At 39.0% G+C, this 27234-nt stretch overlaps 1 protein-coding gene across 1 annotated transcript in view; it reads left to right on the top strand.

Moving 5' to 3' along the window:
• Positions 1-23426, top strand: part of CDC40 (cell division cycle 40) — a 35665-nt gene extending 12239 nt beyond the window's left edge. The window contains exons 4-15 of the mRNA XM_027454716.3: positions 4757-4840; positions 6477-6616; positions 7257-7353; positions 9008-9147; positions 10070-10144; positions 10812-10857; positions 12387-12488; positions 13611-13726; positions 14002-14135; positions 19094-19170; positions 21403-21547; positions 22485-23426. Of these exons, the coding sequence (XP_027310517.1) occupies positions 4757-4840; positions 6477-6616; positions 7257-7353; positions 9008-9147; positions 10070-10144; positions 10812-10857; positions 12387-12488; positions 13611-13726; positions 14002-14135; positions 19094-19170; positions 21403-21547; positions 22485-22662 (1334 nt within the window). The 3' untranslated portion in view covers positions 22663-23426. The remainder of the gene's footprint in view (positions 1-4756; positions 4841-6476; positions 6617-7256; positions 7354-9007; positions 9148-10069; positions 10145-10811; positions 10858-12386; positions 12489-13610; positions 13727-14001; positions 14136-19093; positions 19171-21402; positions 21548-22484) is intronic.
• Positions 23427-27234: the final 3808 nt, after the last annotated feature.

Raw genomic sequence — 27234 nt, 5'->3', positions numbered from 1 at the left:
GTTAACACTATTAAAAATTGCTAATCTAATTTGCTTTTAAGCTTTCTTTAACACACCAATGGGGAAAAAACATGCTATGACCACCTTATTTTTATATGGTAGAGTGCTTTCTGTCCAATTAGGGTAGTATTGTCCCACCAATTCTGGTAGCTTCTGAATTTCAAACAAGACGGTCAAATTTCACCATGTATTATTTCACTGTGCATGTAGGACAAGAGGAAATGGCCTCGAGTTGCACCAGGGGAGGTTGGATTTCTTCACTGAAAGCTTTGTGAGGCATTGAAACAGGCTGCCCAGGGAAGTAGTTGAGTCACCATCCCTGGAGGTGTTGAAAAGACATCACAGAACTGAAGGGGTTGGAAGAGACCTTGAAAGATCATCGGGCCCAACATGTAGATGTCGTGCTTAGGGACGTGGTTTAGTGGTAGGCTTGGCAGCACTAGGTTAACAGTTGGACTCTGATCTCAGAGGTCTTTTCCAACCTAAATGATGCTATGATTTTTAGCTTCTGCTATTTTGTATGCGTGCTCAGGCCCTCAGTTTAGATAGGATTCTGTGCTTATTGCTGCCCTTCTTATCTCTGTTTTCAAATTTCCATGCTACCTTTTGCTTGAGGATATGTATATTTTTAAGTTTGTGTGCTGTGTCAGATCACTTATTTTTCTTTAACTGTTATCTTTCCCCAACTCTTTAAGCAAAAAGCCCTCTTTGAACCTTTTCAGTACCAATAACCTTTTTAATCTACACAAAACATACCCATCGTACTAAGGTCCCCTTCATTCCAGAAACTTGGAGAGGTGGTGTTGACACGAGTACTGGAGTTTTTTTTTTTTTGATTGGCATTAAAGATCTGCAGCTTCTCTTTGCAGTGAACAATTTCTTGAGAACCATCTGCCCTTCCTGCACGTATTTTGTACAAATTCAAAAATACTGTAACCTTAATCCAGTCACTTTTGCACAGTCCCTCAGTCCATGGAGAACAGGAAGAGCATTCTGAATGCAAACCTCAGATCTCTGATAGATCAAGCAGACCTCAGCTTCTTTATTAAGAACATCTTTGTGATACCAGCACTTAGAAGTAGTCATACAGCTGCTACTGTCTTTTCATCCTTTGTCTGGGATGCAAACCACAGAAATTCAGGCATATCATATGCAAAAAGAAACATCAAGTCTTGAACTGGCCTAGTGGTTCTCCATTTTTCTCTTCTAGGCCTTGCTTCACCCTCTAGCATTTTATCCTTCTTGTTACTCTGAGTTTTTATCCAAATTTTTCTTTAAAATACCTTGCCTAAAACTGGATATGCTAGACTACATCTTGCCAGCTCTGTTCCATGTTTTACATAGTTTTTCCTTTTCAACAAATTAGATTTCTTTTTTTTCCTCAACAGTGTCAGATTGTCTTGTGGAATGTAAAACCACCACTACCCTTGCATAGTCCGTATCATTTTTTCCCTGTACCTAACCAATTCTTTTTTTTTTTTTTTTCCTGAGGTGAAATATTTCACATTTGGTTTGGTTTCAGCTGCTAGTTGTACAGGTATATGATGCTTTGATGGCATAATTCATAAAAATACTCAATAAAATCATCTCAGCAGGTCATTCTGTAATCTTATAGGTGATCCTCTCCTATTTTGATGGAAAGCCATTCACAATGAGTCTATGAGAGTCTAACCTTTTTTCAGTTAATAACCGGTGTTGCATCTACAGTTGGGGTAATCCACCCTTTTTTAGAATCCATGGGTGTAAGGCATTTTATCTATTCAAGAAAAGGCTTTCTTGAAAGGCTTTTTAAACTTTCAGGTAAAGGGGCATTATGGATCTTTTTTACATCTTGCACACACGCTGTTCATGAATACAAATGTGCATGGCAGGCACGTCCTCTGAGAAGAGGCTGAGGATGCTTGGGTTGGCCATGCCTGGAGAAGAAGAGGCTCAGAGGGGACCTCACTGCTCTCTGCAACCTCCTGAGGAGATGCTGGCCTCTGGTCACTGATGTCAGGATGTGTGGGGCTGGCCAAAGCTGTGCCAGGGAGGTTCAGACTGGACATCAGGAAAAATGTACCAGGAGGGTGGTCAAACACTGGGACTGGCTTCCTGGAGAGGTGGTTGTGGACAGCGCTCTCAAAAGTATGCTGTAACGTTTGGTTGGCCCTGACGTGGTCAGGCAGTTGTACTCAATCTTTGCAGGTCCCTTCCAGCTGAACTATTCCTCCCTTAATGTGGTTAAAAGAACTGTTTCATCGCTAGTTCAGCCTCAGTGCTTATGCTAGAAGTGGACTGCTTCACTCATGCAGCATTTAGTGTTTTGATGCCTCTCCTTCCCAAGGTATTAAGGTCTTACTAAATAATAAAGACTTCTGCCCAGGAATTTCAAAGCCCTTTATTGAGTATTCAGTAACTTGGGTAAAACAGGATTACTGTATCAGTAAGGCTGATACTTTAAAGCTTAAAATGACTGTGACTTGAAAATTAAACTTCTGTATTTTTTTACATTACATGCAAGGCCAACAGTCGCTGTTACCTCCTACAATTGTAGACATTTCACTGCTTTGATTCTGCAGAGAGGCCCCTTCCATCAGCATCAGTCCAGCAATATTGTTTTGCGTACAGAAGCTACCTTGGGTTCCTCTGCAGCATTGCACGGAGCAGTGGAAATGTGTTTGAAGTAGCTGTCATTCTGGAATCTACATCAAAGTCTGATTATTTAACCAACCCTTTGCAAATGCACTGAAGTTATGGGTGTAGGAGGAATTGTACCTTGCCTTGCTGAAATGCAGTATGAAATATCTACCTCCCAAATAAAACTGAAGGAGATGTAGGAGTCGAGGCACTTTATGTGGCATACCAGCTGAGGAGGATAAAAGCAAGCTGTCTTTTGCAGCTGCGTTTAGGAGCCTCAGCCAGAAAGAAAAGATTCTCTTTCACAAACCCCACTAGAAAGTCGAAATTGTTCAGAGCTTTTCTATGACAATGATGCTGGACCAAATTCAATCCAGCTATAAGAAGCCTCCACTTCCACGGGAAGCTGTGCTTGGCCCAGGGGCCCTATTCATTCGAATACTGTCCCTCTTTTACAAGTCCTGAGCAAATAGAGTCCCAGAGACTGTGTCAATACAGTTGGAGGACAAGAAAACCACTGTATTGATTTTGACATAAATCCAAAGTAATATCTCTCTGCTGCTAACAGAAGCCATATAGCTTGGAAAAGAGCTGGCTGAAATACTGCCTTAATAAAAGCAGGCAGTTAAATTAGTGAAAGTCTGATGGCAGTGTCTGCTCAATTTGGTTATCCATGGAAGTAAAAAAAATCTTCTAGGACAGCAGTGTTCCCGAGAAACAGTTGGGGATTAACTCCTTGGGCTACTGAGATGGTGTTGGTAGGTTCTCAAGTCATGTTCTTGCAAGTGCTTTTATGGGCTAGTGGTCTCTGGGGGTTCAATACTAGTATACAAACTAGTTCTTGGATTTTTGTTATAAGATTTCTTTGGTTTTGTGTGGGTGATTATTTCTACCAGGGGGTGATATCTCCATTGTTGTTGTTTTTCCTGATGGAGAAATTCTCACTGGGTCCTCAAGGGACAGTTTGTCATTTGGGTAATGTTTAATAAGAAATGGCGATGTGTCCACCAGGGTGCACTCTTACCCAAAAAAAAAAAAAAAAAAAAAAAAGTAGTAGTGGTCAGTAACTGTGCACCTGTTCCTTGGAAATTAGATGAGATTATTTGTCGGTTTTATTCTTGTAAAATCATCCTATCCACTTCAGGACAAATGAAGAGAAACTGTAAGATACGCATATTGAAATGAGAAACCTCAGTCCCCCAAAATTGTGAATGTCCTGAATATCTACAAAATGATTATACATTTTATAAATTATTTATAAGAGTAAATACAGCTTTTTTTTTTTTCTTTAATGGGACTCAATAGCTGCAATCAGGAAATGAAGATGTGAATACTTCATTATTTTAAAAATTAAAGGCTGTTGCTGCTGCTTCTGGTATCTTCCAAGCTACTTAAAACAACTGCTTTCAAGTTGGAGCAAGCTTTCCCAACCTTGACAAGAGGAGGCTGAAATAATTTCTGCTGAGGGAGGCAGAATATGCACAAAGCCCCAAAAAACTTGAGTTGCCCATGGAGGGTCTTACTGGCTTTGTCCTGAACTAAAGCAGTATCTGTTTAAAATCTTGTGCCACTAACATTAAATCTAGAGTTGAGTCTTTCCCTTTACACCACATCACAACACGAGAACATTGTTGTGACAGTCCAAAAAGTAATGTGTCAGATTACAGCAAACTGGGCTGAATTCAGTGTTGACCTTGCTTGAAGCAGGTGTTGGGCTAGAGGCCTCTTGGGAGGCCCAAAAGATTCTGTGGCTTTGCTCCTGTGGTACCTTATCTTTGTGTCTTACCTGAATTCTTGCTTGTTGTACATATTTTCTTCTCTGTTGTGCAGATTTAAGCGTTCTGGTAGCAATGCATACGCAAGGACCTCATGGCAGGGGGCTGGACTAGGTGATCTCTAAAGGTCCCTTCCAACACAAACCATTCTATGACTTTGTGGTAATAACTTATAACTTGTAGTAATCCCAATACCCAGATCAAGTGAATGAAATGTCAAAGTATTTATCATCCTGAGCTTCATCCTGAGCTACTTGAGGACCAACTGAAAAAAAAATCATGGAGCATAGGGGGAGAGAGTACACAAAGTTGTACATCAAAAAGAGAAAATAACATTATTTTGTTTTTCTTTTTGTTTCCAGGTTATGCATTAGATCCCTCTATAGATAACCCTGAAGTTGCTACCAAGTATATTGGTTCTGTGGAAGAAGCTGAAAAAAATCAAGGTAAATAATTCAGAATCTCTTATAAATTGACTATTTCAATTTCTTCCTCAGTAAGGAATGGAATAGGTATTAGCAGAGGAAGGAACTATGAGAGACTTACCAATGCAGGTATGTTGCAATCATAATGTTACAAGCAAAGAGAGGTACAAGGGAGCTTTGTTTTCCTGAAGCAGCAAACTTATAAGGCTATCACTTGTCAAATTTCAAATTTGGCGTTGGAACTCTTACGTGTAATTGTGTGGATAGCATTGATTTGAGCAGAGCTTTTTGGTCCTCTGAATTTCTGTCGTAGGTAAGTTGTTGTGTGTTTGCATTAGGATTCTCGTGTGTTAGGATAACCACTTAAACTGTGCTTCTCAGTAGCAAACTGATCATTCTGTAAGCAACCTCTAGCACTCCTGTTGGGAATTGCATGTTATCTCTGCTTAGCAGAGTTAAGCTGTTTGGGTTATTTAGGAAAGAAAAAAAAAAAACGCTGGAAAGTTGCCAAATGGTAAAGGCATAGCATGCCACTGAGAGGATTGACTACCAGAAGCATGGGGTTTGTAATTAATACACTGATGAAAGATATTTAGCACTGAAAATGACTTGTTAGCATGTGATATTGTAGTTTAGTGTAAAGTAAATCTGGTGAGGTTGTATCAAACTGTAGCCCAATATGAAGTACTGAATTTGTAAAGTAAAAATGTGAAAACTTTAGTTATGCTTTTCCCTTTCATGATTTTTTAAACATTTTATTTGCACACATGTATAAAGGTTCTTTCTGTCTTCTCTTCCATGGAATATATACAAGGTTACTTCACTCTTTCCTTCCTAAGTAGGAAAAAGAAAATAGACTTATTTTGACATAGCAACTACATTGGACAGAGATGGCTAAGATATATTTGAGAAATAATTGCAGGAGTAAAACATACCCTTCTGAAACTACAGTTTCAGCAGTATTATTTTAAGGAACCTCGTGAATTTAATATACTATTCTTCCATATTACCATTATTTTAGCTTTTACATTGCCTATTTCCCTTTGTTTACACAGAAATCTTTTTGTTTCCCTTTCCCTAGAGGAGTACTACTCATGCTGTAGGAAAGCATTATTTGAAAACTGCACACTGGTTTTGACAGATGAAGTTCGAGGGCACAGTATTTGTGATAAGCTAGCATTTATGGGGAGGAATAAGCTAGTGTTCAGAAATAGATGACCCTGATTTATTTTCTTTCTGCATTAAAATTCACAGTTGTAATTGGGGTTTAGGGAGATCTTTGTTTTTTGTTTGCTTGTGGGTTTTGTTTAAAACAGGGGTAAGGGGATCAGAAGCCAATTGTTAGGACTCTACTTTTTTGAACTCTGCACTATTTAAGGTATAAAAACTGATGTGTTTGTACAGTCTGCAGGATTATTGTTAAAAACACAAGGAAACACATATGGTTAAATACTAATTTGTCTCTTCCATTATTGTACATAGCTAGCAGTGTTCATAATGTAAAAAGTTAGCAATGTTTTGGCACCAAAATCTGTTTTCCATTTTCCTGTGTGTATTGGAGGGGGTGGTGGTGGTGGTGTGATTTTTTTGTTTTAGACTGCTGTGATGTGTTGTATTCTGTGCTAGCAGCTAGGCAGTGCGTTGTTTCTTTCTGCAGGTTTAACAGTGTTTGAAACAGGACAAAAGAAAATTGAAAAAAGGAAGAAATTCAAGGAGAACGATGCATCTAACATTGATGGTTTTCTGGGACCATGGGCAAAGTATGTTGATGAAAAAGAAGTAGCCAAGCCATCAGAAGTAAGTACTACTTTAACTCAGCAGATACAGATTGTTACTACATTGTGGTGCCATAATACATTGTGGTGGTTTTAATAGGGATCCAACTGCCCTGGTAGTTTGTCTCAACCACAAGATCCATGCTGTGCTTCAGGGTAATAGAAATGTTTCAGGTGATTTGTTTGAATAAGGTGTTCTGAATATTCTGCATTCAATTATTTGAAAGACTGCTTGGAAATAAAATAAAATAAAATGAATTGCGTTTATGTGCCATGTGTAGAGTCCGATAAAAGATGCTTATAAGTAGGAGCAGCTTGAAAAAGATCTGAAAGTAAAACTGTAATAATAATAAAAAAGGGGTGGGGGAGCAACTACTCAACCCTCCAACCACCAAATGTCCTTCACATTTAGTCAGTGATGCCTGTCTGTAGTCTTTAAATAAAAAGCTTATACATAATTATGTTCAGTGTACACAGCTTTTCAAATCAATCTGATTTTGATAAAACTATTCTCTTGATTGAGGCTTAGAAATATTTCTGATCTCATTTAGCCAGTAAATGTGTTTTAGATAGTAAGTAAACAGTAATGCAGTTTTGAAATGTGTTACATCATTCTGAATGTTTAATTTTTTAAAAGTCATGATCCTGTTTATTTTTTCCAGGAAGAGCAGAAAGAGTTGGATGAAATAACAGCTAAGAGGCAGAAGAGAGGAAAGGTGGAAGATGATAAACCTGGAGAGGAGAAGACTATATTACATGGTAACGGCATCTTCCTGCCTGTTCTCATTTTCTTGCTCGCTGTGTTTTCTTGCCTGCTGTGTTAATTAGTAAGGATGGCAGACAGCCTCAGCAGTTTTGCTGAGGCACCTTGATGTTTCTGTTTTGGAGATAATAGCGCTCAGAGGCATAAGCATAAAGGACAGAGAAAGAGATAAACTTGGACCAATTCCACTTCATACTGTGAAGAGCAACATAGAAATGTCATCTTTCAGGCTACTGGTTTTATTCATTTTTCATGTTCCTGGGCATGCATATCTCTCTTATTTTACACAGCAAAAAAATTTTAGGTTATGAGTTTGGCTTAGTTCGAGCTTCAGAGTTACTGCGGTTTTGTGTCTCAGTACTTTCATCAGCAAATAGTGCTTTGAGTTGTGGCTTACCTACATGCAATTTAGAAAATCACTTGGACTCGGTACTTCCTCATTTCTTAATGTAAAGGCTCCTGCTGTCATACTGTGAATAATTATGTACGAAATAATTACCCTATAGCATATGGTATCTTCAATGAAAATTGTCAAGTAAGTAAAATTAAGTGATTTTTGGAAACTGTTATTTCAGCTGGCTGTATGCAAAACAGTCCTGCCTTACATTGCTTGGCATTGAAATTTAGCCCAAACTGAATCTCTCTTTTTGTGTGCCACTTACCACAGCCAGGATCCTACACATAAGCTGGAGTATCTTCTTATATGCATTAAACAGGAGTGGACGAGAGAGATACTTAGTGCTTCATTGTATTTATATGCAGTAGATTATGACAATATTTATTGAATAGTGACAAACAAACTTTAAATTTTAGCCATTGAGTCTCCTGTAGAATAACTCTTTGTATCATATTTTCCTTGGTCTCTAAAGTTTCATAGTGAAAGTCCTTACAAAATAAACATTAATCCTCTCGAACACAAGCCTTCCCCAATCCATTTTGTAGGCACCTTTAATCATTAATACCAAGCAGGAGGTCACACATACAAACAGAACTACTATAGTAATATCCCAGAAACTGACAAATCGATTTAGTCAGTGCACAGCTTAATGTCATCACTATCCAGCACAAGTCTACTTTTGAAATAATCCTTTCAAGCACGATGCATCCCTGCATGTCTGACTGTCCAATCTCTTCTGTTAAATCTAGTTCAACAGCAGGTGTTGGCTGCTGACCGGTATTGGTGGACCAATATTCATTCACGTTGGCTAAATGGATTTTTTTTCTCTGGTTTGCAATTCTGTTGACATGACTGATGCAGCACAGAGCTGGCTGGAATGTAAATTGCAAGCACATGCCAAGGGTTAGAGCTGCGCACCGTAATCTATGTAGGGTTAGTGTAAGCAGACCATTATTGGCCTCTCTTGCGTTTTGATAATGAGTCAGATCTGTAGGGGGTTAGATTGTTCTAATGTTCAGATTTTCATATTCCAAGCAGACTTTGCTTTGTTTCAGACTTAATTTGAGCCCAACTGATGTCAAATAAGTTTCTACATCCATACCCTATGAAGTGGATTTTTCTTTCCCCCGCAATTCAGAGCAGAACAGCTGTGTTGCGAAAAGCCTTAACCATGTGCAGCAGTTGAATCTTTCTAAGATTATTACCTTGTAAAATACAATCTGATTCTCAGATTTCTCTGTTTACCTTTTTAGTTAAGGAAATGTATGACTACCAGGGGAGATCTTACCTTCACGTTCCTCAAGATGTTGGAGTTAATCTCCGTTCTACAGTGCCGCCTGAGAAGTGCTATCTTCCAAAGAAACAAATCCATGTATGGTCTGGACATACAAAGGTAGGAAGTTTGTGAGTGTACTTTTTTTTATTGAGAAACACTTCATTTTGTGTCTGAAGCTAGTAACTTCTATAAAGCTGAAGTATCAGTAGAAGGAAGGAATATTTTTCTCATTTATGACACACAGCTCATGGCATCGTATGCCCCACATGAGATGTTTGCATGGTCAGAATTGATTGTTTCTGATACCTTCATATACTTTTACATAGATATCGTGACTTCCTGACATCCTTTACAGGGACAAATATTCTTCCTTCACCTCTGTGGGGTTTGGAGCTGTTTTCAAAACTATCATGTCCATAAGAGGAAGGCTAATTCTAGAGATCATTGAAAATGCATTGGTAGAGTAAAAGTGCTTGAGTTATTTTATATTAAACTTAAGAAAATAGGTTTTGTGATTACAATGCATAGGCATTACAAGATTTCCAAATACGTTTTTTAACTTAGTTTTATTTATTGCTACATCATGTTTACAGTTTGTTGCCAGAGCCTGTAACTATATACATACTTTTATATTAAAAGCCTTTCATTGATCAGGTTCATAAAAGCCTTCTTTTATCTCTAATTTTCAGTACTCCTTCAGGGAATATACTGTGCTGCAATGGACAGCACCTTAATGGTAGCCAGAAGATGGAAGGAAGTGTGTGGTCAAAGCTGTTACCCTCAGCCACAACTTGTATTTCTTTGCTGTGATTCACAGTAACCGTGTGAATGCTGAAGGAGGGTGTATGTACAGCTGTTGAACTGAATCTATTCAGTGCCAATAACAATGTTCAAAATGCACTGCTGTTTTTAAAATGGAATGCTAGGTTATTTCTTCTCAAGATGCAGTTTAGCTTTTTGCCTACAAAAGGAAAGAGGGCAAGTGAACTGAGGAAATATCTAGATGCTCCACTTACTATCTAATTGTCCTTATTTACAGGGTGTCAGTGCAGTTCGGTTGTTTCCTCTGTCTGGCCATATGCTGTTGTCCTGCTCTATGGATTGCAAAATTAAGGTGAGTTATTTTTTAATTTTTATTTATGTATTTTATACCATCATTGAATACAGACCTTGCATTTAGATTATTTAAACACTACGTAATTCTAGCAAGGACTTTTTTTTTTTTTTGTTACTTTTATTTTCTCACTTGATTTTTAGATTACAAGTTCCCTGAAACAAAGAATAATACACAAGATGATGTGGGTGTTAGAACAGTGTTAATCATTTACTAATAGCATTTAGAAGGTCACAAGTTGTTCAGGTTATTGTCCTTGCCATCATCATAATTAATTTTCTATGAAGCTTAGCATTACAGCTAGAAATAGGCTTTTGCTGAAGTGGTTTACTGAAGCATTTGTGGCTTTGAACTAATGTAATTTTAGTCAGTCATATGTCATATTAGAAAACTGATTTATTTTTTTGACTAGCATAATCTTAGGGGTTTTTAAGTTTAGATTTAGTATGTTTTTTAATTATTTTAAGACTTCTTTTTTTGCTAATAAGAAGATGACAACATTCTTGTGAATTTCTGCATAGGTAGTTGTGATTAATCAGTTGATGTCTTATGTTTGTAATTAATTTCTTAAAAGATGTTGTCATATATATTTGCACTTAATTTCAGCATCGTTTTTTTTTACCAATTAACATACTTTCTCCCCCATCCTTTTTTTTTTTCTTCCAAGCTATGGGAAGTATATGGTGATCGAAGATGTCTACGAACATTTATTGGTAATAGCATTTTTTTTAAACTGAGTTCTTAAAGTGTGTGTGTGTATCTATACATATATATAAAAAAACTACATGGAAGGACGTGATTTAGATTAGCTTATTACTTTATCTTATAAAAGATCTGGAGGCATCCAAGGTAAATGGTACCCAGTGTAATGTTGACAATAAAAAATTGTTCTAAGTACAAGTTTTTAGTGAACCTTTGGCATTATTCCAGGCAATACGCCTTTCCAAAGCCAAAATTATGAAATGGAATTGCCCCATCTTCATAGAGAGAACAGCCGCCCTCTGTATTTATGCAGGGAGGGCATCTTACCTTAACTAGGTAATCTCTTATGTATGCAGTTTCTAGTGCAAAGGCATGAGAGGTTTTTGTTTTTTTGTTTTTCCCCCCTGGTTCAGGTGCAGTCTTTGTTCCTGTAACAGGTGCTTTTTAAAGCAGATGGTTGAGAGAGAAAAATACAAACTACAGCCTTGAATACAGAACAAAAGCAGCTCATTCCCCTTTTGAGATGGGAACGTTTCTAGAACACTGCTTGAAAGAATATATGTTGAATAACAACAAAAAAAAATATTTTTATCTGATATTCTGATGACAGCAGTGTGGCAAAGGAGTGTTCAGAAAGGGTTCTCTATCAATAGACTACTCTTTCTGAATGGTTTGACTGTTTTTCTCTGAAGGTCCTTATTATCAACCAGATTTGCTTACTATTTTAATACATATGAAAATTTCCTTGCTGTTTTATATGTATGTAAGTAAATATTATATATAGTCATACATAATATCATATATAATGTAAGTAGCAAGTATAATGCAAGTAATGTAATGCATATAATGTAATGCAAGTATAATGTAAGTATAGCTATATAGATTTGTATGATTACATGTAGCTATATATTAGATATTTTTAATATATATAGTTCCAGTGCCAACATTTTAATGAAAGACAACTTCTACAAGTCTGGTTCAATTCTCAGCTGAAAGTATTGGGCTGAGGAGTAGCAGGGTTAACACCAGATTCTTAATTTTCTAACCTAGTATTTAACATGTTTTATACTTGATTATGTCATGGTAAACGTTCTCCTTTAAGTGCATCTCTTGTAGTGTTTGTCCTTCCTCTTTTTTCCTTAGATGTTGTCATTTATTACAACATTTTAAACTTCTCTTGCAGTTCTTAACTGATCAGAACAGTCTTTGAACCCAAAAGTACTTAAAATTTTGCTTGCATATCAATTCATGAATGATGCACAGTGCATGTTTCTGTGCAATACTGTTGTTTCTCTCTCCAGTGCTTTAGTTGTGGTTTTGTTTTTCTAAATAATTATCAGTCTTTAGGAGTTACTTGTTCTTTGCCACTTGAATGAATCTCTGTGCTGAAACTAGGTTTACTAGCGCTCATGAAGAATTTCAAGCAATTTCCTTGTTCTTTTTGCTTTGATGAAGATGGTAGCAGTTAACTGGAATGTTTTCAAAAAAAAAAGTAATTCTAAGCATGAATGGCTAAAAGTTTATTGCATCTTTTCTGCAGGACATGGTAAAGCTGTTCGAGACATCTGTTTTAATAACGCTGGCACTCGGTTTCTTAGTGCTGCGTATGACCGCTATATTAAACTCTGGGACACTGAAACAGGTAGGCTTGTAATTCTACACACTGTTATGTGGCGCTGTGGTAAATACCAAGACATATTGTCAGTCAGGTTGTAAAACGTTTTTACTACATCAATTAATTGCATGTTTATGTGTACAGGCACAACTTAAGTAATGAAATTGCACTTTAAACCTAAATTCAATTTAGAAGAATTATTTCACTTGATCTTTCAGCTAACCTGAACATGAAGAGCATTCCGAATAGGAATCGACAGTAGAAATCCAGCTGCTGGTTTAGGAAGTGAAGGGATAGGTGTGATGCTTTCACAGAACTGGCTGGAAGGTGCTCTGTAACATTCTGCTGCAAATAGTTTCTTCAGTTAAAAACAGTCAAAGTAAATTTTGTCAGTATTCTTTTAAGCTGAGGGTTTTTGATAGGAAGGAATTTCCCATGTTTGAAAAGTATGTTGGCTTCCTTGGTTAGCAGTGGCACAAGTCATACAAATGGCAGGCAGAAGGTAGGTCAGATTCTCCAGTCTTGCGTTAGAGCTCAGCTATCTGGACCACCTAAAAAAAAAAAAAATCATTGTGCTTTTGAACTAAGCCAGGCTCCTGGGAGTTACAAATAATGCACAGTCAGGATATTTATGGCTGAGGCTGTAAGAGGAGGTCAGTGGTTTGTCTTCTAGCTGGATTACTGTTGCCCTTCTTAGTCGTGGCAATAAGGGATTCTTCACTGAGTTCAAGTCTTTTGCTGGGGATAACTTGGATCCTAGTCAGGTGGTGCTTTGCCAAGACACTGGTCAGCTACTGATGTTTTCACTAGTCCTGATGTCTTTGATTATGTCCTGATGATATGTAGGCTGAAGAGAAGTTATGTTGTTTGGAAAGCTGTAGTAATGGTATTGGGTGAGTGTATTTGTATGTCTTTTTGCAGATGCATGCTTACAAACACGTGAAAGAATGTCTAACTAAAGGGTTAGAGTAGGTAAATGTAGGGTAAATTCTACCCTCTGATCCTCTCAGAGCCTTTAAAAAAAAAAAAGGTATTTTCTGCTGTTAGTGAGGTAAAAGTAGAATGAATGTCTCTATCAATACCTGTAATGAACTCACCAGCCCTTAGAACTTCCCTCTTGACCCAGTATGAATGGTTTGTCTGTTTCAGGACAATGCATTTCAAGATTCACAAACAGGAAGGTTCCTTATTGTGTCAAGTTCAATCCTGATGAAGATAAACAAAACCTCTTTGTTGCAGGAATGTCAGACAAGAAAATTGTGCAGGTATGTCTACTTAATACCTTATTTTCTTCGGATTCTGTCTTAAACGATCCACAGCTCGAGAAATTGTTAGTTTTACTTGGATTTTCTGATTCAACTAGAATTTCTCAACCAGTTATTAAATCTTTCTTCATCTTTTTTTTTTTTTTCTGCTAGCCCTTCAAAGATTGTTGCTAGAGAATTTGCTTTCTTACCTGAAAATATTTTAAAACTTGAAATAATAATAAAATATTTAGTGTAAAAAGAAAAAAAAAATCTTATGTCTTCTTTAATTGTAGTGGGATATTCGGAGTGGTGAGATTGTGCAGGAGTATGATAGGCATTTGGGAGCTGTCAACACCATTGTATTTGTGGATGAAAATAGAAGGTTTGTGAGTACATCTGATGACAAGAGCTTAAGAGTCTGGGAATGGTAAGTTTTTAAAATACTGTTTTTTTTAACATAAAGTGTATTGTAAGCAAACTGAGAGGTAGTTTATTCTTACAAGTGTACATGGCACATAGGATGCTGAAGTGTACTGGGTTCTAGCTAAATGAGGAAGAGTTTAATTTAAATAACTACTACATAATTATATAAACAATTTTAGAAAGTCTTTCACGAGAAAGTAAAACCAGAATGATCTCAGATATCCTTGTTACACATTTCTGATACTGTTGAAGTTGGGCATGCACTCTGCATATTTCTTTGTTCTGCCACTCAGTCTAGCGTGGGTCCTAGTTCTTAAACATTTTTGTCCAGAAGAAGAAAACATTCCTTCCAAAATCTAAATATAATACTCACAATGTCTAGACATTATTAATGTTTAATAGTGAGTTATTGTCCCTAGCTTACTGCCCTACTCTACTGCAGTAATTGAAAACTGTTTTTAAAGTCTGTAAAATGGAATGTCTTAAATAGCCTCCGTTTTGTTGGTGTCAATCTTATAAGGGCATCAGGCTATGTTTATTATTAGCATTAATTATTAATAATGTATTTTAATGTTGTATCTTATTAAGAACTCTTAAAAAATAATAATTCTGATCATTTAAAACTAGTTGCTTCCTACCCCCTAGCTGAATGCTAACAAACCTATTCTGGCTTAATGCTCAAGAGATTTCATAGATTTCCCTTCCTCCAAAGAAAGCACAAGACAGCCTTATCTGCCTGAAGCATGCTGCACTCTATTAGTGATCTCTGTTATCTCTCCGTTCCCCAAGGGTGTATTAGCCCTTAAATTAGCCTTTTAAAGAAAAGCTTGCTATGTTATGTTAGCCTGTGTAGTTTCTGAATGCTTTGAAGTCGGATATGTTATATTATTATTTAATGTTTGACCAATACATGAAATAACTATCTTAGTTTAGCTTCATTTCTCTTTTTCTGGTAGTCTTCTTTTTGGGCAATCATCAATACGCACAGGATGAATACAACAGGTGACAGAAAAATGGGAGTCTATCCAAGAAAACTCACATGAAACATCATTTTCAATGGCTTCCAATTTTTAACAGCTCTGGGGAGAAGGCAAATCCCTCCTGCTTCTAAAATGTTTTCCACAAGGCTCTAGGTCTTAAGACTTTCTGCTTAGGACTTTAAGATTTCTCTAGGACTTCAAACCTCTTTTGGAAATTATTAATTCCATATCTTCACGTATCCATTTCATTTTGCTGTTCACACATGAAAAGCTGTTGCACAATACAGACATTAGTTTGACATCTCTGTGACTAATCAGTTCCTCCACAGCTTTTTTTTTTTATTTATTTATAAATCTAGACAGGAGACTCCGGTCTGTAGTATTTAAATGTTACTCAAGCAGCCAGCAAAACCCACAGAGTGTCTGTGACCTGCTACCATTGCCAGTAGCAGCGGTGGTAATGACCAAAGTCTGGGAACCCAGGCTTAGGCTAGACACAAAATACTGTCAGCAGATGTCTCTCCCAGAGAGCCCCTGCTCAGCTTTTCATGATTAGACTCTTTACTGAGCTCCTTAAGAAAAAAAATCTTTACATTATCATATCTGCTAGGGAATGTCTCCTCTCTGGTGAGTAGGAGGAGGATCTCACTTGCACAAATCTGTTACTTCCTTGAGAATGGATTGCCCTTCTTCTCTGAGCTTTGTGTTGATGGCTGAAATAAATATTGAAGTGGGTGGATTTAGTCACTCCGTGGGGAAGAGCAGGAAAGGCAAAAGGTTCTGGGATGGGAACATCACAACCTGATTGTTCCAGTAGCAGAAGTTTTCTTCCTTCTGAAGAACAAAAATATGTACTGAGCTTCCTGTACAATGAAGAAAGAGCGTCCTTGTTCAGATAACAGGGAGGAATTGTCAACAGTAGACAGTATTCTGTGATTCAGTTGTTGGGAATTTTTTTTTATTTTATATAAAACGAATGCAGCGCTGTGTTCCTAGCATCAACCTGAAAAAACATTTGTCTATAACGTGCTATGATACATGGTTATTGCTCTGCAGGCATACTTAACTTCAATATCCAGATTTCCACAACATGTGAAAACTAAGCCAGTCTATTCAGCACATCAGGTTTGGAGTTTGAAAAATTCCACATCACACTGTTTTGTGCTGCACCTCAAATCCTTTTTTGCCTTAAGTTCATCAGGACAGTTATTCCTAAGCTTCGGGTGACTTGCTTACTGCACATTTTGATGTATTTCTCCAATATTCTACAGAAACAAAGCAGCCTTCAAAGTAATTTTGACCTGAGTATGGCCTTAAAAGCCAGTAATTAAAGCTGGTTTAATTGCTTGGTCTCAGTTGTCTAGAGGAATTTTGCAGTCTGCTTTGTACACACTCCGACTTGGCCAGAGCTGGTAATGGGATGGCGTGTCAGACTTCATCACAGTCAGCAACTTCTCCCCCGAGACTCCAAAGCTCCTTTCCCCAGGAATTCACAGCATGCACGTCGATGGCACTGGTGGCGTGCTCTGAATTGCGGTTGCCCGGCTGCTGAAAGTTCAGCCTGCAAACACAGGGACAGGCTTACAGACCAAGGGGGTTGGTCAGGAGTCCTGACAGGAGTACTTCAACATTTGCCTGCTTTTACTTTTCATTTGATTGTAGTTTCACAGCGGCGATATTAAAACATGGGTATTGTATTCTGTGTTTTCTTTTTGAAATGCAAAATATTTTGTCTTGCCTGCTTCCCGTGCTTCTGGCCCTACTTGGCTAAACAGTGAAATAATTCAGGCAACTGACCTTGGAAGCTTTTATTTCCTTTTACCTTCGAGTCAGCTAGCAAAGCAAGAGCAGTACAGTGGTAGCTTAGTGCTTATTTTGCCAGGCTTAGGAGGCTTGTCACGTCTAGAAAGCTATACCCCCCAGCAGGCCTTTTCACTCCATAATTCCTTGTAAAGATGCTGTAGTCTCCTGAGAGAGCTCCTCATGATGTACAGATCCCAGAAGGGGGTTGTTTTGCTTTTGTGTTTTTTGGTGGTTGTTTTTTCTTTTTCATCCTTTGGAAGGCTTTTTCTCTCTCCTGCCTGGGGAAGAAGTGGTATGAGAACCCCAGATTATCACGTTTCTAGATCTTGACAGACAGAAGCTACTTTTGATATTTAAACATTTTCGGCCTTTAGAGTGTTAGGAAGTGGGGAAAAATATATAAGGATTCGAAGATCTTAAAATTTAAAAATCTGAACAATGTATCACGTGATTTTTAGGTCAGCCAAACATGGCAGCATCTTTTTCAGTAATTTTTTAATTTTTATTTTATTTTACATTGGGAGGGCATGTGCGGAGCAGGCTGATATTACTACTTATTTAGCAACTGGAAGCAAATAGGGAAACAAATGTCTTGATTTTTCTTAACAGACGAAGGCATTGTATTCTGCACCTGTCCTTACTGTGCCTGCTAGTTTTCAACATAGAACAGAGCTGTCCTGAATAAATTCTAATAGATGAGCCTGCATTCGTTTTGTAAAGGGAGAAGAGAAGGTGGAAAACCTACACTGCATTTCAATTTCTCACTGCAGTAGCGTTCAGCACTGGAGATGTATCTTCTGTGATTTTATTTCTTTAAAAAATAAGATTTTTTTTAAACGTGGCTTCTGATAGGATTGCTTTTACCTACGACTGAGGGCTCCAGGTGCCAGGTGGGCTTGAGGGGGTGTTGGATTAGGTTTGCACACTAGGAAGTTACCCCTGCACGTGCTCTTCTCCACCGAAGGACACAGAAGAGCCCTGCACATGTTCTTCACCCCCTCCTCTGATGCTGAGAGGTGAAATGATCTTACATTTAGCTCACGGGAGCATTGGTGTTGCTTCCTGACAGCAAGGCAGCTTCGCACCCTGCTGCCCATGTGCACGTTGCTTAACACAAGATGTCAGGAAATAATTTACTCCCCAATAAACCAGGACTGTTAATTACCTTGCTAATGCTGTTAGCATTTCCCTCAGTGAGTACAAGGCAGCCATCCACGCTCTCTGCCCTGAGAGTGTCCCAGCAGCCTTTCTACTGGGTCAATTATAGACACTGAGGCCAGAACCATCCCCTTTGTCTTCATTGCTGTTGCTACAGAACATTTTGCACGTCTTCGAATGAATACACTAATCAAATCTATTTTCTGCTGGAGATTTCATTGTTTAAGGGGAAAGCTGTGTGTTTGTCTTCCCTTTTACCAGCCTTCCAGCGTGGGGTGTGAGGAATGCTGTGGATATGCACAGCTCATTAGTAATTCACTTTACATAGTGAAAACCAAATGACTATTCGGAGGAGTAAGCCCATAGGTGTTTTTTTGTTTTGTTTTTTTTGCCTTGTTCCACGTGCCTTTGTACATTTTATATATATCCTTAACATGCACTGGCACAGTCCTGTGTGGAATTGAGACTGAGGAGTTCACAGTACAGTTCAGCTATGAACATTCAGAATTGATTGGCATTCCGTTTGGGGAAATCAGGAGGAAAGGGTCATTGTCAGAGAGAAGTGAAAAAGAGTCCTGTTTTCTCTTTCTAAAGGGAAAAAAAAAAGCATATAAAAAGGCAGAGAAGTATTACTGTTAAAACTCAATGCCTTAAGACATTGCAGTGAGATACATGCATATATCAGTCTATTCTTGTTACCTACATAAACATCTGGCAAGAGTTGCAGTTAAGCTGGAGTCAATCAAGTATCTTTGTGTTAAAGTTTAACAGTTGGAATCAGGTTTGTGCTGTAGATTATGGGTCGCTTGGTTTGGGGTTAATTCATGCTACCAGAGATTATCCCATAAATGGTTCCACAACTGGAGGTGGGCATTCGTAATTTTGCCCTTTTCCACGTCTTCGCTGTGGACAGCACCACTACGTTCTCCGTGATTCGGTGGCTGAGTAAAGCAGCTGACTCCAGGCAGCCCGTTGGAGTGTCTCCACGTCTTCCTAAAGCACATACTTCTTCCTTTTGCAGGGACATTCCTGTAGACTTCAAGTACATTGCTGAGCCAAGTATGCATTCGATGCCAGCCGTGACTTTGTCTCCAAATGGTAGGTTAACACTTTCCTGCCTTCTTAGGCAGCTTACGTAGGCACATCTTACTGGTTATATCTGTAACTTTGCCACGCTGCACTTCCCTGGTGCCCCACGCAACCCTACCTTCCCGAAGGAGTGTGTAGACGTTTATTCCAAGATTGGACTGAATAAGGTTTTGATTTAAATGCTCTGGGAAGACCTCAAAATGAGGGGTTATATCAGGATAACTGTTGGTTTAAATTTAGACCTTCATCCAGAGTAAACAGACTCTCCTTTTTTGTAGAGCTATAATGTGTTCTTTGCAATATTTACAATATTAAGAGAAACAATGGTGGTAATTGACAGTGGCTGCAAACTGCTAAGCAAGTTTATCAGTCCTTGTGGTGCCACTGATAAAGCAAAGAGTGATGTTGTACGTGTTCCTGTTAATGCTGTTGCTTTCTCTTCTGAATATAGCCCAAATAACACTTAGAGAAATTCTAAATTATCTCAGTGTTTCTGTGTGCTGATGTTTCCCTGGTGTTTGTGTTCTTCTATAAGAATCAAACTGAGGGAGGATAAAGGGTTAGTGTCTCCAGTAAGAAGTGAAAAATCCTTTTAATAGGACAAAATCTCTTTATGTGTTTTGGCCAAAATTAAATAGCTTTATTGCCAACGTTATTGAAGTGTTACTGGATTTACAGTTAACGGTCTCATTTGTTGAGCAGTGGCTGATGAACTTGTTGCACAGCTAGCATTTTCAGCCAGCTATCAGCATCAAATTACATTTGCTTTGCAGTGTAAATATTTTATTCTTAACAATTGAAGTAGAGCTTTAATATAGAAAGGAAGATTCTGGAGAAAGAGTGCTACGTGTTTAAAACATTAGCTTCCCAAACTGTGCTATTTCAACCCCTATTTCTGATGTGGCACAACTTGTGTTCTCATCCAGTTTTTCTGCTCATCTCATTCTTCCACATTCGTACGAAATCTGGTATTTACCAGATTTCTCATTCTTTTTCCTTATTGGTCATTTGAGTATTTGATTTCTGTGATGAGAGAGTAAATGATGTTAGGAACAAAGTAGGGTCGTTTCTTCAGCTCCAGGTATCTCACATTATCTAACATTATCTTGACTTGCAGTAGTCCAACATCAGGCAGAACAAAGGCTTTCAGAATAATTACGCTACAGATTGTGCCAGACACATAGTGCATCGTTTTGGAGTTAAATGAGTCCTTTAAAGAAAATTAAATTGAAAATTTTACAGAAGAAAACTTTCAATTCCATAGAATCAGAATGGTTTGGGTTGGAAGGGACCTCAAAGATCATCTAATTCTAACCCCCCAACCATTAGCAGGGGTACATTTCCTTCTGAAGGGTGCAGGAGATGGAGACAGACTTCTAAAAAGTAGAGAATAACACATTCGGGGTACACATGCTGTTTATTTCTTCGGGAGTCTTAAGAAAAACCTCTACTTCCAAGGTAGGAGCTGGATCAGATATACGGATAAGTCAACACATTTTGTTACTGCTGTTCAAATGGGACACTGTGAAGACAGTGGTGATATAAAGAGTTCAGGACAGGAGTCTCTGTTCTGTACTGTTCTGTAGTGCATCATCTTCGTTGGATTCTCAGGCAGGAGTCAATGCACTGCCAAGAAGCAGAGTGAAACAGAGTTAAGATTAGAAAAGCCTGTTCTTTTTTTCTTAAATGTCTTCAGTAAATCATCCTCAGTTAAGGCACAGAATATGAAATAATTCCGAAAACTTCAGATTTTCAAACTACCGAGTCTACCTTAGAGCCGCTTTTCTCATAAAGAAAAATAAGAGGTGATGATCTTAGAGTTACCCACAAAGGAGGTAATCAAACAGATTGCAGCTAGATGTTGTTTTTTTTTTCCCTCATCTGAATTACTTGATTGAGTGTTTAGAATGTGTGCACCAGCAAGCTTACTTGGTAGATTAAAAACAGAAATCAGTAACTCAGTGGGGTTAATGCAGCATATTGTTATAACTGGCAGGGCTTTTCTTACAGTTCTGAGGGGTTCTTGTGGGCATAGGCTTCCCAGCTCCTGCCAAGCATAAGGTTCTGCCTCTTGTGGCAGTTATAACAGGCAGAAATAAGGTCCTAGGTAGAAGTTGATACTGATACATACTAAAAATCTCTATTAATGTAGTGCAGGAAAAGATATGTGTCTCAAACTTCTCAGCCAAGTCTGTTTTTTCACACGTGGCACTCTGAAATCTTTGTTTATTGCATTTACAGGGAAATGGTTGGCTTGCCAGTCAATGGATAACCAAATTCTGATTTTTGGAGCTCAGAACAGATTCAGATTAAACAAAAAGAAAATCTTCAAAGGTCACATGGTAGCTGGCTACGCTTGTCAAGTGGATTTTTCACCTGATATGAGGTGAGTTTTGTGGGAAAGTGTTTCACTGTAAACTGGCTAGCACAGACACTAGGTTTCTTTTTGAATCCTCTGCAACAATGATTGATGCACAGCCCTTCAATTAACCCAGCATCAGACGGCTTTCTAGCCAAGCAGCAGAATGGAAATTTTGCTCTTGTGGCTTAATTAGACTAAGTTATACTCAACAGTTGGTCCAAACAACAATAGAAAATAGTCATTGTATTCCAGATTCCCCATTCTGCAAAGATAGCTTATGTTTCTGTGTTAAAGCATCCGGAGATTCCCCTTGTTTTGTCCAGCCTTGGTGCAGCACAAGAGGCTTCCACATCTGACTTGCCTCTGGCTCTTTACTGTAGACCAGCTGCAAAGTCTTCCCAGAAACCTTAAGGCTTTGTCCCTGCGATATCCACTTGTCTAGAATACCTGGGACTCAGAAATACCCACTTTTTCTAATTTGTGGGTCTGCTGTGGTGAATCCTGACTTGTTGCTGAGAGAATTATCTTTTCTTCGTCCTGTTTGCTCAGGATTACACTGATATATTTATCATTGTGTGTACATAAGGTATTCAGTACTATAAAAACAGGAGAATAACCTCTTCAAACCTGGAGGAAATAGTTGAGAGAAGCGTCTGTAACTTGCAGATAAACTTCTAGCACTTCATCTTTGCCTGATGTTTTCTCTCTAGTTCCAGTAACACCGTGTATGGTATAATCACGTTGCTTAGCACGTTTACCTCACAGCTGATGAATCACCTTCTGCAGGACTTGTGTGCTTTAGAGCACAGCACGAATGCTAATTCTTGGGCAGATATGTTTTCAGACTGTCAGATGGGAAGCTCGCTGGGCGAAGCTCTATTTCCGTTGCTCAATGCAAACTGTTAAAATACCAGCAGTCTTTGCACTTAATGCAGCTTTTCTTTTAATCCCTTTAATACAGCTATGTGATATCTGGAGATGCAGATGGAAAACTGAACATCTGGGACTGGAAGACAACAAAACTCTACAGCAGAGTAAAAGCACACGATAAAGTCTGTATTGGTGCAGTCTGGCATCCACACGAAACATCCAAAGTCATTACGTGCGGCTGGGATGGTCTTATTAAACTCTGGGACTAACGAGGCTGCTATGAGGATCTAAAGGTGTAAGCCCTGCAGACATCTGAGACTGGAGTGCATTCAGCTGTGAGGAGAGGTAAACTTTTGTAATACAGCTGTTCTCAGCTAGCTGTACATATGCTCTAAAAAATGGGGAATTTCAAAAGACTTGTCCCAAAGGATATTGTTCGAAATATGACATCTGGGTGTGAGAATCTGAGGTCACCTGGAGCATGCAGAATCGAGTGTTAGTTTGTGCTGTCACTTTTTGTGCAAGATACTCTTGTAAAATAAAATAATTTTAAGAAAAACTATTTTTGTGGTTCTGGCTGTCAGAGATGTGGGGACTTAGAGAAGAAAACCAGCAATTGTGTAATTCTCTTCCGAAGAAGAAGTCTTTGATACCTGCTGCAGTAGAGCTGGAAAAGATGCATTTGTTTGTGGCTTTTGGCAGTATTTTGTTCTCCCCCAAATACTTCTACCTTTACAGAACACAATCATTTGCTAATATCTGTTAATTCACAGTTGGAATGGACTAATCAGAAGCTTGCAGCCCTCAATTAAACTGTATCAACAGAAAGCCGCATTCATAAAAACCTTGTTTTGTCTGTATTTAACTGTATCATGCTGATCACCAAGTGTCATCTTTACAAATGCTCCTCAGTTTGAAGATTTTGCCTGTAATGGTCGTGTGCTAGGTGTTTTTCTCTTCCCTTAATGTTGTTAAGTTCCAGTAAGCATGACATATTAAAAAAAAAAAAAAGGGCACCAACAAAGTGAATAGATTGTATTATAAGCTCCGTACAGTTTCTGACAATTTAATGTATATACATGCCACACTTTTTCTCGTCAAAGAACTTATTTTTAATAAATCTTTTTATAAAAAAATCTGGTTATCTTTATTCAGTTCTTCCATCTAGCACTGTCCCTATGAAATACTTCTTATCATTTGGTGTTTTAATTCTCAGTTGTGTCGGAGTTCAGATAAACTCATTTTCTCACACCATTCATACAAAACTAATGTAAATTTAAAGGACTTTCCCCCTCCTTCTAATTCTCTATCTGCTCTTGTTTTTAGGCCATAACAGAAATAAAAACATGTAACAAATGTATCCCGTTTAATTACAGTTTTGGACTACACTGTGTTGTTTACTGTAAGTCCAACCACTCCTCATCAATTAAACAATAGTAAAAGAGTAATAGCTATAATTAGCAGTAGGATAGGAGATAAAGCATCTCAGTAGTTGAGATGCAAAGAATCACAAATTGTGTAGGAAGAAGGGCAATTGTTTTTTTGTTTTGTTTTCTATTTTTTTAAATCGTCTGTTTTGGAAGGATTCATTAAGAAGACTGTTCTTTCAAAGAATACTTGATCCAAAAGTTTCAAGCAAGGCTTTTACGAGTGGCCGTGGAACTTAGGGGTTTTAGACCAGCTGTCTGAAGCTGAGTTTGAGTCTTTTCACTACTAGTTTATGTCATCGCATAACTGTACCAAATGTATACTCAGGAAATCCTGGAGATGATGAATTAGGATTAAACGTGTGCAACAAGCCCTGAATCAAAATCCCGCCAGAAACTTTCAGATAAAATCCTTTGTCCTTCACTGCTGGTCACCCTGTTAATCCCTTGTGGAATTTCTCACATCTGCATTGAAGCCCGCAGGGGGAATTTTTATGAGGATAATTCCCTCTTGTCAGCCTGAGAGTTATGAACCCCAAGGCTCACGTTGTCAGCTATTTTCCTGTGCCTGAGAACAGGCGGTGGGTGTCTGTGTGGCTTGAGTCTAGACTTGTCTCACCAGCAGCCACCTGGGAGCAGACTCCTTGCTGGGCTAATTAACTCTAATCACGTTGTCCTCTTATCTTCCCAATTTCGTGTTTCGCCAGAAATTGGTCTGCTACAAATATCGGTCAGAACAAGTCTAGACTGAGACCTCTAGGCTGAACTGAGCGTGTGAGCAGACAGCCACGGAAAAGCAGCTCTGTGAGGCAAGGAAGCCGCGTGTTTCCAGTTCCCAAATCATTGTCCTCTAACACTGGGCAGATTCAGGCTGGAAGGAGCTCCTTGTGAGGGCTGGAGGCAAGCCCGTCGCCCTGTCTGGAAGGAATACTTGCAAGTTGGCACAAATGCTGCTGTGACAGCATTATAATTTAGTTTCCCTTGACCATGCATCTCTAATTTTAAGAAATGACGTGGCTATGTTGCCACTTTTATTAATATCAGTTAATTTTTTTTATGGGTTTTACGGGTAAGTGAGCTATCTCCATCATCCTTGGAGCTCTGCCTCGGGAACTTGATCGTTCTTTTGGCCTTGTGCCATCTTCTTCTTGGACTCTCTTCATATGCGAGAGGGGGAAATATCCCACATATCCTCACGCAACTCGCTGCTAAGAAGGCTGTCGCTCTTGAAGCAGATGGTCTTGGCATCTGTCTTGCACAGAGTTTATAATAGTCCCCAGTAAGACGGGATGCTCAGTCTTTGCCCTCATTACAGGGAACAAATACCTAAATTACTGTACATCCAGAAAACTTCAACGTTGCCTTGTAAAAAGCCAATTTTTAGCAACAGACAGATGTTCAATCTACCATTTAACAGTGTGGTCTTCAAAGGCTGATTTAAACAGTGAGCCTTGCAAAGCTGAGAGCCCAGGAACACAATGTACTTTCTTTCTTCCTACCAGCTGGTCATCACAAGATCTTGCTCCTACTTGCTAGAGAGGCTCCATATGACGAGCAGCCTGCCTGAGGGGGAACGAGCAGGAGAGCAGGGCAGGGAGGGAAGCTTTGCCTGCAAGACTTGAAAGAGTTGAACCTATATACCCAAAAAATTAGCTGATGGACAGCGCTAAAATCAAGCGGTACTGCAGATGTATTGGGTTTGCCATTCAGAGTAAGAGGCTATGACTCGTCCTTGGGGTTTTTTTGGTTAATCTGAAAGATGTCAAGGCTAAATGAGCCTGTTTGCCCTCTGATTTGGAAAGGGAGAAAACAACACAAGTCTTCTAGTGAGTAATTTCAGCCCTATCAGCTTTATGGGGCTCCAGGACCATTGACAGGCATACAGACATGTCTCTGGGAGCTGCCCACCTCTCCAGTTCTCCCAGCATAATTACCCTGAATTGGTGTGTTGCTGTAATTTCCTCATTTTATGTTATGTATACTGCAGAATTTACTTTCAGGTAACTACTGAAAAATAAGCATGTATGGTAGTAATCCACTGAAAAGAGTAGGGACGTTTTGTTTTTATTCACATTTGAGTCATTGTTTCGACACAGTGCAAAGCCGAGCTCCCGTTTTCTCCTTGTGCAAGGTCAACATAAGGGCTGTAGCACAGCCCATCTGCAAAGATTTCCTCTGACCCAGCTGAGACACTTGAGAGCAGGCAGGTCACATTATGCCAGGAGCAGGGACTTCTATTTAAGGGTCCATTCATGACCATGGGTGGTTCTCTTCAAGTGCTGGCCTTATTTTTTGGATGCTCCCCATGAAAGCCAGCAGAGAGAGGGAAGTATAAATAGGTCTCTGAATGTAGGTCAGCTCTGAACTTCCACCACCACTGAAACAGGTTTCTACTGACTGCAATTAAATGTCACATTGTGTTAACAAGCAGGAAGAAATCAGGAGTGATTTCTTACTGAGTAACCCCAAGGATCCCTCCAAGAGCAAGGAAGTTGCTAATGAAGCTCACAAAACCAAAGGTTTTGAATTAACCAGTTGGTCTCAGCTACTGAATAATTCAGATAAAACGAGTGCCTTTTCTTTAGGTGTGCTACCAGGCGATATGTCTTGTTGGCATCTGCCAAGAAAGACCAGACATACGTTCCCGTTACATTTTCTCTGATCTTTCAGGATTGAGAGGTCCTCATGAAGAACAACCCACCACAAGTCACTGGTGGGGTCAAGGCCCAGGGCCATAAAAGCATTCAGCTCAGGCTGAAGGAGCAAGAGACTTTGGGTGTGAGCAGTGCAGGATCTCTTCCCTTTTCTGTCAGCTCAGTCCCTGAAGGATGGGAGAAGCCACCTGAGCAGGGTGTGTGGTGGGGCCCTGTGGCAAGTAGGCACCGATCATGCCTCAGTGTCACACAGTGGACACTCGCTTACCCCTCGCTCACCAGCACGGTGCCAACCACATTTCTTTGAAATCAGGCCCAGTCGTTAGCAGGGAACTGGCCTTGTGTGAGATTTGCTCCTTTCGGTAGAAGGAGGTTAGGAAAAGAGAAAGGGCAGGGCACAAAAGCAAGAGCTCGGAAAGGAAGGGCTGTAACTCCGCTTCAAGAGGCGCTAAGTAGAGAGGCAGAGTGCATAGAATAAGAGCCATTCCCTTTCTCCCATAATATCATATAACTGCCTCCGGAATGATAAATGGCTTTTCTCTCTCCTGCAGCTTAGGAGAGGTTTCTTTAAAAATTACCATAGTTATTGGGCTCTTTTCTTGCAGGAGATGTATTTGCTACAGCCTAAATGGCTCCTGACACTACCTAGCAATCCTGAGCAAGAAATGTGATGAGGGTACACTAAGCTCTGAATCTTGGGCACCAGGATGGCCTTCCAGTCCTTTTACATGATTTACATATACATGTAATTTATGTTGTG

This window comes from Anas platyrhynchos, chromosome 3 (genome assembly GCF_047663525.1).
Source record: "Anas platyrhynchos isolate ZD024472 breed Pekin duck chromosome 3, IASCAAS_PekinDuck_T2T, whole genome shotgun sequence".
In the NCBI taxonomy this organism is placed as follows: Eukaryota; Metazoa; Chordata; class Aves; order Anseriformes; family Anatidae; genus Anas; species Anas platyrhynchos.
Note: the sequence above shows the minus strand (reverse complement) of the source record. Positions and strands in the feature narration are given on the sequence as shown.